This window comes from Emydura macquarii, unplaced genomic scaffold, assembly GCF_026122565.2.
Source record: "Emydura macquarii macquarii isolate MOO-44397 ecotype Brisbane River unplaced genomic scaffold, CSIRO-AGI_Emac_v2 contig_2627, whole genome shotgun sequence".
NCBI lineage: Eukaryota > Metazoa > Chordata > Testudines > Chelidae > Emydura > Emydura macquarii.
Genome location: NW_027132764.1, coordinates 221,143 through 237,205, shown reverse-complemented (window position 1 = coordinate 237,205; position 16,063 = coordinate 221,143). Strand labels below are relative to the sequence as shown.

The 16,063-nt window shown below is 63.2% G+C and overlaps 2 protein-coding genes across 4 annotated transcripts; one reads left to right on the top strand and one right to left on the bottom strand.

Moving 5' to 3' along the window:
* Positions 1-1,131: 1,131 nt before the first annotated feature.
* On the bottom strand, positions 1,132-10,069 carry MVP (major vault protein). Of its 2 annotated transcripts, none has more exons than XM_067563863.1 (17): positions 9,848-10,069; positions 8,477-8,603; positions 8,055-8,250; positions 7,837-7,960; positions 7,627-7,758; positions 7,375-7,469; positions 6,463-6,699; positions 5,461-5,586; positions 5,211-5,369; positions 4,835-5,073; positions 4,465-4,662; positions 3,905-4,049; positions 3,611-3,822; positions 3,379-3,495; positions 3,057-3,183; positions 2,680-2,868; positions 1,132-2,482 (listed from the first exon to the last, which is right to left on the bottom strand). In XM_067563863.1, the coding sequence occupies exons 1-17, from the start codon at positions 10,014-10,016 to the stop codon at positions 2,351-2,353; spliced, it is 2,724 nt and encodes a 907-aa protein (XP_067419964.1). In that variant the 5' UTR covers positions 10,017-10,069; the 3' UTR covers positions 1,132-2,350. The 2 variants fall into 2 exon arrangements, with proteins under 2 accessions (XP_067419964.1, XP_067419965.1); XM_067563864.1 differs by lacking the exon at positions 9,848-10,069 and adding an exon at positions 9,262-9,416.
* A 110-nt stretch (positions 10,070-10,179) lies between these two features.
* KIF22 (kinesin family member 22) lies at positions 10,180-15,808 on the top strand. 2 transcript variants are annotated; one of them, XM_067563866.1, is made up of 13 exons: positions 10,180-10,282; positions 10,506-10,719; positions 10,849-10,976; positions 11,080-11,240; positions 12,331-12,771; positions 13,206-13,359; positions 13,461-13,566; positions 13,675-13,849; positions 14,143-14,275; positions 14,479-14,543; positions 14,823-15,029; positions 15,281-15,340; positions 15,441-15,808. In XM_067563866.1, exons 2-13 carry the CDS (start codon positions 10,541-10,543, stop codon positions 15,507-15,509), a joined length of 1,878 nt encoding a protein of 625 aa, XP_067419967.1. In that variant the 5' UTR covers positions 10,180-10,282; positions 10,506-10,540; the 3' UTR covers positions 15,510-15,808. The 2 variants fall into 2 exon arrangements, with proteins under 2 accessions (XP_067419967.1, XP_067419966.1); XM_067563865.1 differs by having other exon boundaries at positions 14,479-14,546.
* The last annotated feature ends 255 nt before the right edge of the window (positions 15,809-16,063 follow it).

Here is a 16,063-nt window from a genome sequence, read left to right as displayed (position 1 = left end):
CCTGCCTGTGTGACAGGCACAGCCCAGGGGGTGGCCTGCCAGACCGACCCCCACTGTAGGGGCAGCAGGGGAAGGGAGAGGGAAGGGGCGGCTGAGCTGGTGCCCACTGCCAGACCCCCATAGCCTCAGCTTCTAACTTATTTATTGATCGATTGGGGGCTGGTAGGGGGCTCCCTGTGGATTTTGGGGAGCTGGTAAGAGGGACCCCTGGAATTCTCAGGGGCTGCCCTGTGGCAGGGAGTGGGTCCCCACCTGAACTGATAGGGGATGGTACCTGGGACCCCACCAACTCTCAGGGGGCTGTCCAGTAGGGAATGGGGGGTCCCTCTGCGATCCTGGGAGGTGCAGCTGAGGGAAAGCTAGCTGGACCCCACCAGCAGGGCAGTGAGGGAGACTTGGAGACCCCCTGGATTCCCCACAGATGCCCCACACTGTAGCAATAACCAGGTCACGGGTGGGGAACTGACCTCTTCCCCCCCCCCCCCCGCACAAAGACTGCAGGCTCCACGCTCCCCCCGTCACTCACTGGGGCAAGATTTAAATGGGGGGAGGAGGGGGGGAAGACTTATAACCTGGGGACTGCAAAGTATTAAAGGAGCCTTGAGCTAATGCCAGCACCCCCGCCTTGATGTGATTATTATCCCCCCATCACTGACCTCCCCCACCCCCACGTCTCACTGTGACAGTCACACCTCCCAGGAGGTGCCAGGACAATACAGCTTTATTGGGGGTGCAGCTGCACTGCAAAATCTCACCACTCCTCAGCTCTGTATCCTGCAGACCCTAAGAGAGAACAAGGGGGCGGGTCACTGCCAGCGCAGAATGGTCAGGTAGGGAGTGGGACCCAGGCATGGGGGCTAGGGTGCTGTGGTGCTCCCAGCTCAGGGGAAGGCTAGGATAGGACATTGGACCCAGGTGTCCAGGGAAGACACCTACATGTGGCTGCAGATCTGGTAGAGAAAGAAGAGCAGGGTCAGGAGAACGGAACCGAGCAGGATGTGGCACAGGAGTCGAGGGAGAAGATCTGGGGGGCAGGTCAAAAGATTAATATGGGGACAAAGTGGAGCAAACCACCCCCCCCTCCCCACTCTGAGCAGTGGGGCCAAAACTTATGGACCTCGCAGTCCAATGCCCCGTCTCCCCTCCCCAACCATTGCTAAAGCAGACCTGTGGTTGGGGGGCGGGGGCCTGAGGGACATCGGGAGAGCTAGGGTGGAAGGCACCTAGGGCTAAGGGCAGGACTAGGGCACCAGCTGAGCTGGGTGTGGCACTGAGAGGCACCAACAGAGCTGAGGGGGTAGTCCAGGGTTGGGGGGTTGGGACAAAAAGGGCACTGGCAGAGCTAGGGGTAGCTCAGTGTGGGGTGGGGGGGGGTCACTGAGGGCCCCCAGCAGAGCTGCATGGTCTAGGCCTGAGGGTGAAACTGAGGGGCCTAGGCCAAGCTGCATAGAGTAGCCTAGGGCTGGACTGAGAGGGACTGTCTATGTAGGGATCCCTGGCCCCCATCCCCTCACTGGCTGCGAAGAACACAGGCTGCTCCCCGATGTAGCGGTAGGTCGCTAGGAGCTTGGCTCTGTCGCTGTCCGGATAATCGAACCAGAGCGAAGCCGGCACCGGCCGCATTCCTCCCCTCCAGGTCGCTGCAGGGGCAAGAAGCCGAGATGGGAGCTGGTGCTGAGGGAGAAGCTCTGGTACATCAAGAGCAGAATTCTATGGCCCATGAGCAGGACGCTTGAATTTTGACGTTTCTTGCTGCTTAGTACAGGGGCTGTGCAATAGGGTGACTCAGCAGAAGACGGTTGTGACTGAGGTGACCAGGGGGTGGCACAGGGCACCGCGTTGTGGTGTCGACCAGGGGGCGGCAGGGGGTGCCATGCTATTGGAAGATGAGGGCTCAGCAGCAGCCACTGGTAACTGGTGGGGTGGCACAGGGCATCGGAATGCAGAGTGACCATTGGGTGGGCAGGGGGTGCTGTGCTATGGGGAGGTGGGGGGACCAGGGAATCTTGGCCAGGGGCACCGTAGGGCCAACACTCACCTGTGTCCTGAGTGGTGCTGTTAGGGGGCAGAGGCCTGGCCCCAAGGGGCAATACTAGGGCACACAGCAGGAGCCAACCCCAAGCCCAATGCCCCATACCAGCTTCCAGTGGGAGCAGGGCTCTGCCTGGCCCCACCCCCTGGGTGTGTGACATCACAGTGCCCACTGAGGTCAGGTCTGTGACATAGAGCCCAGGCCTCCAATGAGCCATGACCCCACCCAGCCACGCTGGTCGCCACCTTTATTGCGGACTATAATGCAGACGCTGGGGCCAGATACTGGATCCCGTTTCTGAGGGGAGGGGCAGGACCCTCACTCATGCTGCCCCGGGGGGAGCTTGGGCAGGATGCCCAGCAGCCCCCCTGCCGTGGAGAAGAGGTTGATGGGGGAGGAGCCATCAGTGATGAGGGCCGACTGGAGGCCCAGGCCCTGCAGCAGCTTCACCTGTAGGGCAGAGGGTGGTGAGTGAGTGCCTATTCCAGGCCCTTCCCCCCCCCCTCCGGCCCCAACCCCGCCCACTCCCTCACCAACTGCCCAAGCCACACCCCTCATCTTCTCCCCTAGCCCCTCCCTCCCAATCCCCCTCCACCACCCAAACCAGGCTCCTCCCCACCCTACACTAAGCCCCACCCCTGGCCCACCTGCAACTCTGGCCCAGCCAGGGCGATGTCACGCAGGGTCCCGGCCCCGATGGCAGCCGTCACCTCCTGGAACTTCTTCACCTCCACCGCGGCCAACAGCTGGGCCCGCGCTGCCTCCTGCTCGCCCTGCGCCCGGGCGAAGCGCAGCTCCTGCTCCCGTGCCCGCGCCAGCCGGCTCAACTCCGACTCCTGTGCCAGGGCCCAGGCAACAGGGTCAGGGAACGGAGTCAGCCCACCCTGGACGCTCCATGTCGATCCCCCCCAGGCCCATGGGCCACACCCCCTCCTCCAGAATCCTCCCTCCCGGCCTTCATTCCCCCCGCCACACTCCCTCCCCCAGACTCCTTCCTCTGTACTACCTAGTCCTCCTCACTCACTGTCTCAATGGCAGCTGCCTCAGCCTTCAGCTTGGCCTGGTCCACGGCCGCCTCGCCCGCGATCCGCGCTGCCTCCGCCTTGGACTGGGCATCAGCCCGTGCCGCGCCAGCGCTCTCCACCGCTGTACTGGGGGACGGGGTCAGACTGGGTCACGGACACCCATCCACCTCCTCCCCCCTGCCACAGACTTCCCCCTCCCTCCACCATCCACACCCCCAAGGTCCCCCCCCATCCCTTCCCAGACAACTCACCCCCAGACCGACCTGCCTGCGTCCCTCCCTGGTCCCTGGCCCCCTGTGGTCCCCCCATTTCCTCCCCAACCTCAATGCCTCCAGCTCCAGTAGCTCTTTCCGGGCCCGCTCAGCCTCTGCCTGGTCCAGGATCTTCTGACGCTCCAGCCGCCCCCGGGCTTCCTGCTCCAGCCGCTCAGCCTCATGCCTGGAAAGACGGACAGGGGAAGGCCACGTCAGAGCTGGGGGGGGAAGCAAGTCCCGGGGAGGAACTGGGGGGGGAGGGTCTTCCAGAGGCATTCAGGGGGCCAAGGGACCCATACCTGGCAGCCGCCTCCTGCGAGTTGGTGGTGATCTCGATGGCCAGCTGCACGCTCCTCTGCAGTGCATCACGCGTGCGCTGATCCACCGGCTCCACGCTCTGGATGTCGACGCTGCTCACGACCAGCCCGTTCTGGGGGAAGCGCAGGCAGCTGCGCACCTTCAGGTCCGAGTCAAAGCCGAATACGGCCGAGCAGATGATCCGGTTTGAGTTCTAGAGGGAGCAGGGGGTCATGAGCCCCGGGAGGGCGAGGAGGCAGGCAAGGGGAGGGGCCATGTCGGGAGCCCCCCTGTACCTTGTGGAAGTCATCAAAGGTAACAGAGGCCACGGCTCCACGGATGCGGGAGGCCAGTGCTTTGCAGGCGTCACCAATGAAGTCCGGGACGCTGAAGAGCCGGGAGAGCACGGGGAGGTCGGGGGGCGACGGCACCTCGAAGTGCCTGGGGGGGACGGACAGGGCCATTAGGGGGTCTGGGGAAACAGGCCCCTCTGGTCCCGCCCGCACTTCCCAGCCTCCCTCTGACCCGGACCCCAGAGGCTGCAGGGGGGCCGGAGGGGGCCTGAAAGGCCAGTGCTAGGCTACGGCCAGGGAGCCCCAGAAGTGGCCTGGAGACACCAAGATCGGGGCAGAGCCGGGCTCTGTGGGGTGTTAAACTAGCCGGCCCAATCAGGAGCAGCAGGCTGGGGTGGGAGGCGACCAACAGGCCTGTGATACTCCCCCCGGCTCCCCTCCCCCCACTCCTCCAGTCCCCATCCACCACCATCCCTGCTCCCCGCAACCACCACCCCATCAGTCCCCAACCCCCCCCCGAAAAAAAAAATTGACCCCACCCAGCCATAGTCCCGGCCCCTCACCAGTTGTAGGCCAGCTGGAGCTGCAGCCGGGCATGGTCAGCCGTCTCGATGGTGACAATGTCGGCGCAGAAGTCGGGGCCCAGCAGCAGGCAGAGGGAGCGGCGAGCGTGTGGTACCTTAGGCCGCCCCCCTGACAAGCTCAGCACTGTGAACTGCTCATCCGGGCCCAGCAGAACCAGCTCCGGGCCCAGAACCACTCTGGTGGGGGGGGGAAGGAGAGAATGTCAGCCCCAGACACCAGGGGATAGAGCCCCAGGGACCTCAGCCCACATCCTCCCTTCCATTGGGACCCCCCAAGCTCCATCACAGCCCCCTGCACCCAAGTGCCCGCCCACCCACTGTTGATGCCGCCTGTAGGTCCCCCGCTCACCTGGCCTGCCGCTCCCGGTAGTCGTACACCTGCACAGCCGCATTGTGGGGGACCTGGTAACTCACCACCCGGGTCTTGTCGCGGGGGTGGCCCTCACCTCCCTGGGGGGGGGGCCCGGAGCGGTCAGCCACAGGGTCCCGGCCCGAGGTCAGCAGGGCTTCCACATTGGGGGGTAGCTCTTTCTCCCAGAGCTCCTCGTCCTGCGTCAGCATGTAGGTGTGACCGATCACCGCCCGCACCTGGGGAGATGGGGCAGTCAGGAGGGGTAGGAGATGGGGCTATTTGGGGGTCAGTGGGGGAGGCTCAGGAGTCCATGTTGGTGCTGGAGTGTTTGGAGGGGGTTAGTGGGGGGGCAGAGATACTGGGGCTCCCTTACCTTGCCTGTCTTGATATCGCGCACATAGATGCCCTCGTTCTCACCCAGTGGAATGGCCTGGCGCCGCTCCAGCACCTCCACCTCAGATGGCGGCACATACTCCAAGGGCCCCCGGATCAGCCAGTGATCACCCGGCTTCCGCTGCACCTCGCTGCCATCCTGGAGATGGGGGGAAAACAGCATTAAGGATCCCGTGGCTCCTCCATCCCCACTCACAGCCCTGGCTATCCCAGCCCAGGGCTGCCCCCACCTCATCCGAGTCCTCCAGCTTCTGCAGCGCCCGCAGCAGCAGTCCTTCCTCCTCTGATAGGATGTAGACATCTTGGATCCCTTCCTTCAGAGACTCCCCTGGCTGCAGGAAGAATGATTTCTCCCCCTGGAGGAACAGACAGGGAGCACTCGATGAGAATTTCCACAGCTAATCCAATAAATATGGGGAGGAAGCATGTGCATATAGTCTAGGTAATATATTTTACTGTGCATATAAACTATAAAATATGGCAAGACCCTCTCTCAATGAATACTTTATTCATGTCTGCACTTGTTACTAAAGAAATAAGGCAACACCTGCAGATAATCTGAAAAATACAGTTGGACCCACCCCACTCCAAAGTGAGCAGTTGCTTTTCCCATTATTCTATATATAGCCTAAAAATATAATAGCTCATTGCCTATAGTCTAGGAAATATGGTAACCCACAATGACCTCATCAACCTTCTCCTATAAACTGAAAATATAGTAACCATTTGCTCCTATACTCTAAGTAATATGTACCCCCCTCTTCCCCAGCTATAGCTGTGCCCATAACCTGGCAATATACGTTTCTGCCTGGCCCATCTAGAACGGCAGCTATAATTTGGTATATATGGTAGCCGACCCCTAGGGTAGCCAGAACAGCCTATCCAAAGTGGTCTCTTCATTTCAGTAATTACGGTAGATGCCGCCATTCTGGGCCTCAATGGCTGGCAGCAGAGTTACTTGGTGGCTACCGGAGGCCATAGGAGAGGGGAGGCTACTATATATACTCAGATAAATGCACCTCCCAGGGCCACAGGCCCATGGTAATTAGAAGAGTAAATAGGAGGTCCCTTAGAGGCACTTTGTTACCGTAACTACTAGGATAAACATGCCCCATAGAGATATGCAGAGGTACCACGTTACCTCTGATAAACAAAACTACCAAATATATTAGAGTTTACACTATTACCATGTATACACACACCCCCTCTCCAAGGAGTGGGCAAGCACATACCTTGATGACCTTCTCCTGGCCCAGCTGAGGCTTGCCATTGGGCCCCACCGGGTCGCACACCACACAGTACTGGCGGCTGCTCAGCGTGGTGATGTCAACTACGCCGAGCACCTCCTCGTAGACGTCAGGGATGTAGGCCTCGCTCTGTGCCAGCGTCACCAGCCACTCCTCGCCTGTCCGGCGCACGGTGTCTTGCGGGTCCCGGAAGGTCTTGGTGGCACGGAGATGCAGCGCCCGCTGCAGGGGAACGTGGCCAACAGCTTGAGGGGATCCAGGCCCTAGATGCTCCCTTCTTCCCCAAGAATCCCCCACTCCTCCCATGTCCATCTACTCTCGCCTCCCCTCAGAGCCCCCTCTTCCCCTAGGGTCCCCCACATCTTCCCCTTGACCATGGAGTCTACCCTATACTATGTCCTGCCCACCCCCAATTTACACCTAGCTTCCCCCAATTTCCTTCCCACATCATGTCCCCCCCAATACACCTGAGATTATACCCACTGCACCCCATGACCTCCCTGGACTCCTCCATCTCCTCTGCCCCATGCCCCATGCCTTCCCACTCCCTCACCGCTGCCCTGTAGGGGGAAGAACTGGGCACCCTCAAACCATAGTCCCGCGCCCGCAGCCTACAGATGCCAATAAGGAGTCACTTCACAGCAAGGGAGCTCCTCTTCCCCAGCTGGAAAGCCAGCGCTCCCACTGTTCAAATGCAAATTAGCCATGGTAACCAAGTGGAGAGGGACTCCACAACAGCCACACCTACACCCTCAGGAGACAGGCAGCTCCTGATGGGTGGGAGAGGAAAATCCTCCCTCCCTCCCCAGCCCAAACCACCCCGGTGCCGCCCCCCAGGCAGATCACATCCTGGCTGGCACCAGCTCCCCCTTTCCTGCCCCAGCCCCCTCGGCTCACCTTCTCTGTCAGCACGAAAGCATCCACGATGTCGACCACTTCCTCAAACACACCAGGGAGATACGCACCAACGCGCTTCACCAGCCACTCCTCACCTGGGCGTGGGAGAGAGATGGGACTGCGGGTCGGGAGTGAGGGGCACTGGCAGAGCAGGGGGGATGGGCCCAGGGCTGGGCTAGCAGGGGAACCCCAGGGTGGGCTAGAAGGGGGCTGTGGGTCAGGAGTGAGGGCAGAGGGCGAAGGGGTGGATACCTGTGACCCGCCGGGTCCCCTCACGGTCCGTACACTCCTTGCGGGCACGGAGACGGATGGCCTGGTTGTGCCGGATGATGGTGGCCTGGATGATTTCCACCACCTCCACCTCGGTGCGCGGGATGTAGGTGCCTGGGGAGAGGCTGGCGTTAGCCACAGGCAACTCTAGGTGGGGGGCTCAGCCCTGCCCCAGGGGTGGGGGCCACTCACCTGGCCCCTCGAAGAGGAATTCGTCCCCAGCCACATATTTCTCCCCCTGGTCGTCCTCAAAATCCAGCAGGGCCTTGAGATGCAGGGCAGTGTTGGCCAGCACCACCTGCAGGGGCGTGATCCCCTGGAAGGAGAATGGGGTCAGGGGTGCAAGGTAGGGCCTGGCCCCCCAGGGGGCACCAGCTCTGACCTAGTCTGGGGCGGGGCTGGGGCATTACCTGCTGTATCTCCTCCCCAGGGTAGAGGGGAAAGGGGGGCTGGTTTAGCCGGATCTCCACCTCTGCATGCCGCAGCAGTGCCTGCCCCGAGCCATCAAACTGCACCCCAGCGCCCAGCGCCCGCACCACGGGGTTGAGCACCACACAGTAGTGTCGGGGCGGCACCGTCACCATCTTGGCCGGGGGGAAGACGACCCTGCAGGGGAGGGGGGACACATCAGGGAAAGCAGCTGGGAACTGACCCCCGCCGGCCCCACATAGCTCTGTCTCTTCCTGCCCCTCCCCACCTCCAGCCCCCCAACCTACTACATCACAACCCATCTCTCCATAGTCCCCTAACTGCCCCCAAGCCTCCTCACCCCTAGCAACGCTCTAACCCCTCCCAGCATCCCCACGGCCTCCAGCACCCTCTGCCCCCTCACCTTTCATTGTCCTGCCGGATGTAGGTCTTCGGTCCCACCTCGACGCGGGTCACGTTGGAGTTCTGGTCCAGCACGTGGATGTAGTGATGGGGTGGGATGCGGATGATGGACTCCTCTGCCATGTCATCTGCGGGAGAGGAGAGGGGGAGTTAGCAGCCCCAGATTGGCCCCACCACCCTGGCACCACTGGACCTTGTTGGGCCAGAATTGCCCATTACAGCCCCAAATCCTAGCGCAAACAGCAACCACCCGGCACTTTCCCAGAGACCTCAGCACCAGAGGCGCATCCGTGCCCATCTGCCTGGGACACTCCTGCGAGGATTCACCCCCACCCCGGGGAAATTTCCCTTTGGGTCAGAACCAACCAGTTACAGCCCCTAATCCCAGCGCAAACACAGCAACTGGCCTAGCCGCTTCCCAGAGCCGCACCCGCGCCCAGCCTCGCCCTCCCCCGAGCCGCACCCGCGCCAGGCCTCGCCCCTCCCCCCACCTTCCACACCCCGCGGCACCCCCGCCAGGCCTGCCAACGCACCAGTGCCAAGATTTACCCCCCAGGCGCCTGCCCCAGGGCTCACCTCGCACCCCCAGCCAGCACCGCCCCGGCGCCCCCGCCCCCCGTTCACACCCGCACTAGCCCAGCGTCCCTGCCCCGCTAAGCCGGACCCCGAGTTGCTGGGCGAGGGGAAGGGGTTGGGGGCAACTCACAGCCCCGAGCCCGCCCCTCCCTGCCGGGCCCCCGCTCTCCCGGCGCCGGGCTGTCACCCGAGGGACCGAGACAAACGCACCCAGCGAGCGGGAGCCAGCGACTGCTTCCTGCCAGGGGCCAGCGAGGACGCGGAGTGACACGGACCCGGACACGGACTTGGACCTGGACACGGACCCAGCCCCGCCCTTGCGGGCCGGGCCATGGGAGGGAACCGCTTAAAGCGGAAACGGAGCCGCCCCGCCCCGCCCTGAGCCCCGCCATCCCCCACCCTCTCCTGGGCCCTCCCGCCAGGCCAGGCCAGGCCAGGCCAGCAGGCGCCCCACCGCCCCTGCTCCCCCCATCGCTCCCGCTCGCAGCCCCCCTGCTCGGGGATGCCAGCAAGGGGGCGGGGCTCAGGGGGCGGGGCCGGGAGCCAGCGAGGGGGCGGGGCCTCTGACGCATGCGCAGTGTGAGAGGCGGAGCCTCCGCCGCCCCTCCTGGCTTCGCTGAGCCGGCCGGTCCCGGCGAGTCACAGCCCCGCCCCCTGGCGGGGAAAGGCCGCGGAGCTCGGTTGGGGACCGGCTCAGTACAGCCGCTTTGCGAAGCATTTCTTCCCGCCTCTTTGTTGCGCACGCGCCCCTTTAATCCCGTCGCGCTTTCGTACAGTGCGCATGCGCAGTTCTCACCATGGCCGCATTCCCCTTGTGCGCGTGCGTGTATCGTCAGGTCCGTTTGCCTTTTCTGCTTATGTACTAGTGTCTTCGAATGCGCATGCTCTACTGCGTTCCCATCCCCCTCTCGCCCAAGATCGCGCCACAGAGCGCGCGCTCTTCCGCCATTGTCCCCAAAGCGCATGCCCTGTTTGCTGTTTTCCTAACAGTTGTGACGTCACACGTCCCGTCAGCCTGCCCTGCCCTTAACGCGCCCCGCCTACTTTGTCCCAGTGCACGCTCATGCGTATCCGTCTTTCCTGGTTGCGTGTACGGTCCCGTCCCGGCGTGCGCTCCGATTGGCCAGTGTCTGAGCGGGGGCGGGGATAGCGCCAAATACAAACGGCCCAGGCCCGCACGAGCCGCTAAACGCGACTGGAGAGTCTGGACCCAAAAGAGAACCGGGGTTTGGTGCGAGGCTGAGCGAGGCTGCGGGGGGGAGGAAGTGGGGGAGGTATAGGGGGAAGTAGAGACTAGTCCTGGGGGGAGCTGAGAGCTGTGGGGGTGCAGAGCAGCTTGTGGGCTGGGCTAGGCTGCCGTGGCCGGGGGCAGCAGCTTCACCCACGCAGCCCAGGTTGGGGGGAGGAGGGGGAATCCCTGTCACTGTCTGTGTCTGTCTAATCCTCTCCCCCAGGCAGCTAGCTCCACTCCTTCCAGTTGGTGGGCCCCATGCCGTCCCAGCAGCGAGCCAGCATGGCCGAGCCCCGCCGTGCCTGCCCCCAGGCCCGAGTGCAGGTGTGTGTGCGCCTGCGCCCCTGCAGCCAGGGGGATCCCTGCATCCGGGGTTTGAATTCCCGCTCCCTGGAGATTATCAACTGGAGGAACAAGAAGGAGACTATGCAGTACCAGTAAGTGTGGCAAGGAGGGATCCTCAGATGGGGTGAAGGCTGTGGGGGCAGCCTTGTGTCAAGATCCTCCCTTGACATCACAGCATGGCCTTCGCCTGCAGGCTTCACTACCTCTCCCCCGTCCTCTAGGTTTGACACCTTCTATGGAGATAAAGCCACCCAGCATGACATCTACACTGGCTCCGTGCAGCCTGTCCTGCGTCACCTACTGGAGGGGCAGAATGCCAGTGTGCTGGCCTATGGGCCCACTGGTGCTGGTGAGTATAGGGAAGGGGGAGGCTAGTTTGGGGGTGGCTGATCCTGGAGGAGGGAAAGGGGGCAGTGAAAGTCGAGGAACTGATTTCTTGCCTCCCACCCCAGGTAAGACGCACACCATGCTGGGCAGCCCCGAACAGCCAGGCATGGTGCCCCGGGCGCTGCGGGATGTGCTGCAGATGACGCGGGAAGCGAGCTGCTTGCCTGAGGGTGAGGAATGGAGCTACTCAGTTTCCATGTCCTACCTAGAGATCTACCAGGAGAAGGCAAGTCTGGGAGGGAGGTGGCTAGGATGCTACTGGGGGGAGAGAGGGACTGGTCTGGTCAGCTGCTGGACTCAATGTTTAATTGCATCATAGAACAGGTGTGATGCCCCCTTCAGTGAGCCAGACCCCCAAGGGGTCCCACTCTTTCTCCAGAGGAAGCCACTATGCCTCACCACCTCCTCGGGCAGGACCTCTGGGCCTGTAGCCCCTGCTTCCCATCGGGCGCTCTGCTCATCCCACTGACACCCGAGGGACTTGCCCAATGTGGGAATGCAGCACACCCCTCCGCCAACATCTGCAGGGCTACGCAGCAAGCACCGGCACCCAATGGGTTAATTAGCCAGTCGGTCCCAACGTAGCAAGTCCTTGGCTAGCCCCAAGAGAAGGAAGTTCCAGCCCATCCTGGTCTACCCAGAGCCCCAAGCCCTGTGCCTCTGACCTCCCGTTGGCCTAGTTTGGGTGTGTCCCCAAAGCCTTCAGCAGCCAACCCTTGCCCCTTCTCCAGCTGGGGCAAACACTGCTCGGCTCCCTGCCCAGAGGTGGGCCAGCCGTACTCCTTGGTCACTAGGTATCAAAATCCAGTGCCACTGGCTTCTCAACAGCTCCATTGATGTTGGGTCTAAGGCTCCAGGAAGCTTAGAGCCATTCACACCTGTGTCTTGATCTGCCCTGCGAGCAGATGTACCTTGCCCCCGCTGGGTGATAGTGTAGCAAGCTGGGAAAACTGAGACATGCAGGCCACATCAAAACATTACAAAATATACCCAGTTCCTCACACCCACCAGTCTGGGTAGGGCTAGCAGGTGCATGTGGGGGACAGGATGGAGATGAGCTGACGGGTGAGGTGGGCTCCCTCTTGGTCTAGGATGGGGTCCTGGGGAGGAAGTGAGACACCAGGAGGGTGAGATGTGCTCCAGCAAAGGGACTGGAGCTGGTAGGATCCTTGCCAATCAGTGAGATGATGTGCAGGACGGGGACCTTGGCAGTCTGGGATGGGCGGGAGCGGGTGCTGGGAGCCTTGGCAGGGAGCAGCAGGATCCTGCCCCTGATGTCTCTTCTCTTCTCTCCCCTCCCCCCCCTTCCCCTCCAGGTGCTGGACCTGCTGGAACCATCCCATCAGGACCTGCCGATCCGGGAAGACCGGGACCGGAACATCCTGATCCCAGGCCTGACCGAGCGGGAGCTGGGCAGCTTTGGGGACTTTGAGCGGTACTTCCTGCCGGCTAGCTGCAACCGCACCATGGCCTCCACGCGGCTCAATGACCGCTCGAGCCGCAGCCATGCGGTGCTGCTCGTGCGGGTGGCGCAGGCCCAGCGGGTGCCCCCCTACCGCCGGCGTGTGGCCAAGCTCTGCCTCATTGACCTAGCCGGCTCCGAGGACAACCGGCGCACTGGCAACCGGGGCCTGCAGCTCAAGGAGAGCAGCGCCATCAACGCCTCCCTGCATGTGCTCAGCAAGGTGGTGGACGCCCTCAACCAGGGGTTGCCCCGCGTGCCGTACCGCGACAGCAAGCTCACCCGCCTGCTGCAGGTGTGCTGAGGCCGGGGCCCTAGCCAGGAACGGGGGTGGGGCTACAGCCGGGGTCTTATGCTGCAGTGGGAGGGCAGACACTGCCCCCAGCCCTGCCCAGCTCTGCCAGTGCCTCTCAATCCTGACCCACAGCCCCCTCCTAGCCCAGCCCTGGGCCCCCCCCCCCACAGCTCTGCCAGCCAGAAGGAACTGGGTTCTATCTCGGCTCTGGGAGGGGAGTGGGGGCTGGGCACAGGACTCCTGGGTTCTCTTCCCCCCCAACACTCCTGGGTTCTACCCCAGCTCTGGGAGGAGAGTGGGGGCTGGGCACAGGACTCCTGGGTTCTCTTCCCCCCAACACTCCTGGGTTCTACCCCAGCTCTGGGAGGGGAGTGGGCCTGGTGGTTAAAGTGGGGGGCAGGCGCTGGACTCCTGGGTTCTGTCTCTCTTCCCAGGATTCCCTGGGGGGCTCAGCTCACAGCGTGATCATTGCGAACATCGCCCCGGAGCAACACTTCTATTTAGACACACTGAGCACGCTGAACTTCGCTGCCAAGTCCAAGCAAGTGGTGAACCGGCCCTTCACCCAGGAGACGCTGCCAGCCCCGGGTAAGGCAGAGCCAGGTTGCCATGCCCATGGGGCTGGGAGGTTAATGGGGGTGGCTCCAGGGGTCTCGCCCAGCATGGCCTGACCCTGTCTCCTCCCCCAGCTGTACGCAAGAGGCCTTCTGAGGATCCTGCAGCTGGCGGTGAGGGCGTGAGCCCTGGGGCCAAGAGACCTCATGAGGACGAGTCCCCGGAGGCTGAGCCGCTCAGGTGAGGGTCTGGGAGGAGCATATGGGGGCTTGGGGAGGGTAACGGAGGGGAGTTGGATGGGGGGTGGGGTGGGGGTTGCTGCTGGGCTAATCTTTCTTTCTTTCTCAGCTCCCTGCTGCCCCTGGAGCAACTGGACCCGGGGCTGGTGCAGCGGCTGCTGGGGCTAGAGCAGCTGGAGAAGCAGCAGGGAGGGGGAGGGCGGAGGCTGCCGCTGCTCAACACTCCCCGGCGGGAACGGGTGGCCCTCCTGCGCCAGCTGGAGGAGACGCGCAGTGAGCTGCAGGTGGGTCAGCCTCGTACCCCACCATAGGACTCCCTGCACCCCATAGCCCCAACTAGCTCCTGGGGACCTCCAGCCCATAATCTGTCCCCATAGCTCTCTATGGTCTTGAGTGATAGGCCCATACGCAGCCCCATAATCCTTTTCCCACTGCTTCCATGGTTCCCTCCAGCCCCAACTGTCCTCATGCCCAACTATCTGCAACTCCCCCCGTGTGCCCTCTGTCCTTGGGGCCAGTTGCCACATGCACCCCCAAACCCGCCTCTCCTTCGCTACTGACCTGGCCTCCCCTACAGAAACTGAAGGAGAAGCAGAAGGAGCTAGAAGCCGCGGCACTGCTGGACAAGGCCCGTCGGCCCAAGCCCTTGCAGCACAGCAAGGCACCCTCCAGGCCCTGCAAACAGGCCGTGGTGCTGCCTCTGCAGCAAGGTAAGGGGGTCCTGGGCCCCGTGCTTGTCCTGGTCTAACAACTAGACATCGCTCCCTTCCAGAGAGGGAACCTAGGCATCCTGGCTCCCAGTGCCGCCTCCTCCCCCTCTAACCCACTGGACCCCACTCCCCACCCAGAGCTGGGGAGAGAACCCAGGAGTCCTGGCTTCCAGCCCCCTCTAACACTGCCCCCTGCTCTGCAGTGCAGACGCCCCTCGGGAAGGAAGCCATGCCCAAGGGAGGTGAAGAGATCCTGGTTGTACAGAAGGTGGTGAGAGAATAGCGTGACGGGGGGAGGGGGAGATTGGGCACATGGTGGTTAAGGGGAGCAAGTGTGTTGGGGGGCAGTTGAGAGGGCTGTGCCAGTAGAGGTGAATGTGGGGAGCTGGGTGGGGGTGAATGTGGGGGAGGCAGCTGTGCAGGGGAGGGCTGTGGCAGCAGGGGTGGGGATGGGTGATGGGTTGCTTGGGGGGGGGGGCAGTGTGTTGCAGCCGGGGCCCCATGCTGGTGGGAGGTCACTGGCCCCAGCCCATGCCTCCATCCTCAGGGCCAAGTGGAGGGGTCCGGGGCCGAGAACGAGGCGCCCGCCTGGGAGCTGACGCTGCGCCCTGACCTGCTGGCCCGGAGCCGGAAGAACATCGTGGCGCTGCTCAATGAGGGCAGTACCAAGGAACTGCGCACCTTGCACCGCATCGGGGACAAGAAGGCCCGGCTCATCATGGCGTGGAGACAGCTCCATGGGCCCTTCACCCAGGTACCACCTGCTGGGCCGTGGCTCCTCGGGGGTGGGGTGTGGGGGGCTGGGGACATGGGCACCATGGGGTGGAAGAGGGAGGCTGGGGATGCAGCTGCTGGGGGGGGGGGCGTATGGGAGCTGGGCCTGAAATGGGGGACATGGGCACTGGGGGAGGCTATGGGGGCTGGAGTCAGGATCATGCTGGGGGCAGGATGCAGCAGCTCAGGATGTGGGGCACACAGGGTCCCTCATTACACCCCTCCCCGCAGGTGGAGGACCTGGAGAAGGTGGAGGGGATGACGGCCAAACACGTGGCCTCCTTTTTGAAGGTGTGTGGGGTGACCCGGCTGGGGGGGGGCAGGGGCGGGGGGTAGGGGCGGGTGTCTCTGACCCGCTCTGACGGCCGCTCTCTTCTCTTCTCTCCCCCAGGCCAACCTGCTGAGCAGCCTGGGCAGCCTCTCGCCGCCCGCCCCCGCCTCCCCGCGCGCGCCTCAATAAAGCTGTCTGTCTGTCTGTCAGCCCGGCTCCGCCTGCTCCTTCGCCCCGCCCTCCCCCACGAGCCCGCGGCGTCGGCCTAACGGGCCGCTGAGGCTGGCCCGCCCCTTTAAGAGCCGCTGCCCCTTTTAGGGGGCGCCGGGAGGGGGACACCCTGAATCGATGCGGTGCGGGCTGCGCGGGCAGTACCATCGCGGGGGAGAGGGGAGTCGTTCAGTTCCCTGCTGGGTTCCTCTCATGGTACCTGCCGCCCTGCCATGGGGTCAAAGGTTACGGGCGGCGAGCGGCCATTTTGTGAAAAAGGGGAGGGGGTAGTTACAATCTAACGGGCGGGAGGGGGGGGGAGAAAAGGAAACGACCGTTACTAGGGCGAGCGCGGGCCTGGTGGGGCGGCAGCCAATCAGTCCCTGCTTCCTTCAACGGTCATAGTGTGAGCTCGTCGACGGGGGGGAGGGGCTGAGCGCGCAGGGTTTCACCCAATCAGAAGTTACCCCACGTGGGGTCATCTCGTCATCTTCAGCCAAACGACCAATGCGAGCTCCGGAAGAGCCTCACCG

Excerpts from the sequence above, each read along its gene's own strand:
- MVP (XM_067563863.1), bottom strand. The coding sequence starts at position 10,016 with ATGCGCTTTGGGGACAATGGCGGAAGAGCGCGCGCTCTGTGGCGCGAT. Across the intron at positions 6,700-7,374 it reads CTTTCGTGCTGACAGAGAAG|CGGGCGCTGCATCTCCGTGC; the intron begins GTGAGCCGAGGG and ends GTTCCCCTGCAG. Across the intron at positions 3,496-3,610 it reads TCGCAGGAGGCGGCTGCCAG|GCATGAGGCTGAGCGGCTGG; the intron begins GTATGGGTCCCT and ends CCGTCTTTCCAG.
- KIF22 (XM_067563865.1), top strand. The coding sequence starts at position 10,541 with ATGCCGTCCCAGCAGCGAGCCAGCATGGCCGAGCCCCGCCGTGCCTGC. Across the intron at positions 11,241-12,330 it reads TAGAGATCTACCAGGAGAAG|GTGCTGGACCTGCTGGAACC; the intron begins GCAAGTCTGGGA and ends CTTCCCCTCCAG. Across the intron at positions 13,850-14,142 it reads AGACGCGCAGTGAGCTGCAG|AAACTGAAGGAGAAGCAGAA; the intron begins GTGGGTCAGCCT and ends CCTCCCCTACAG.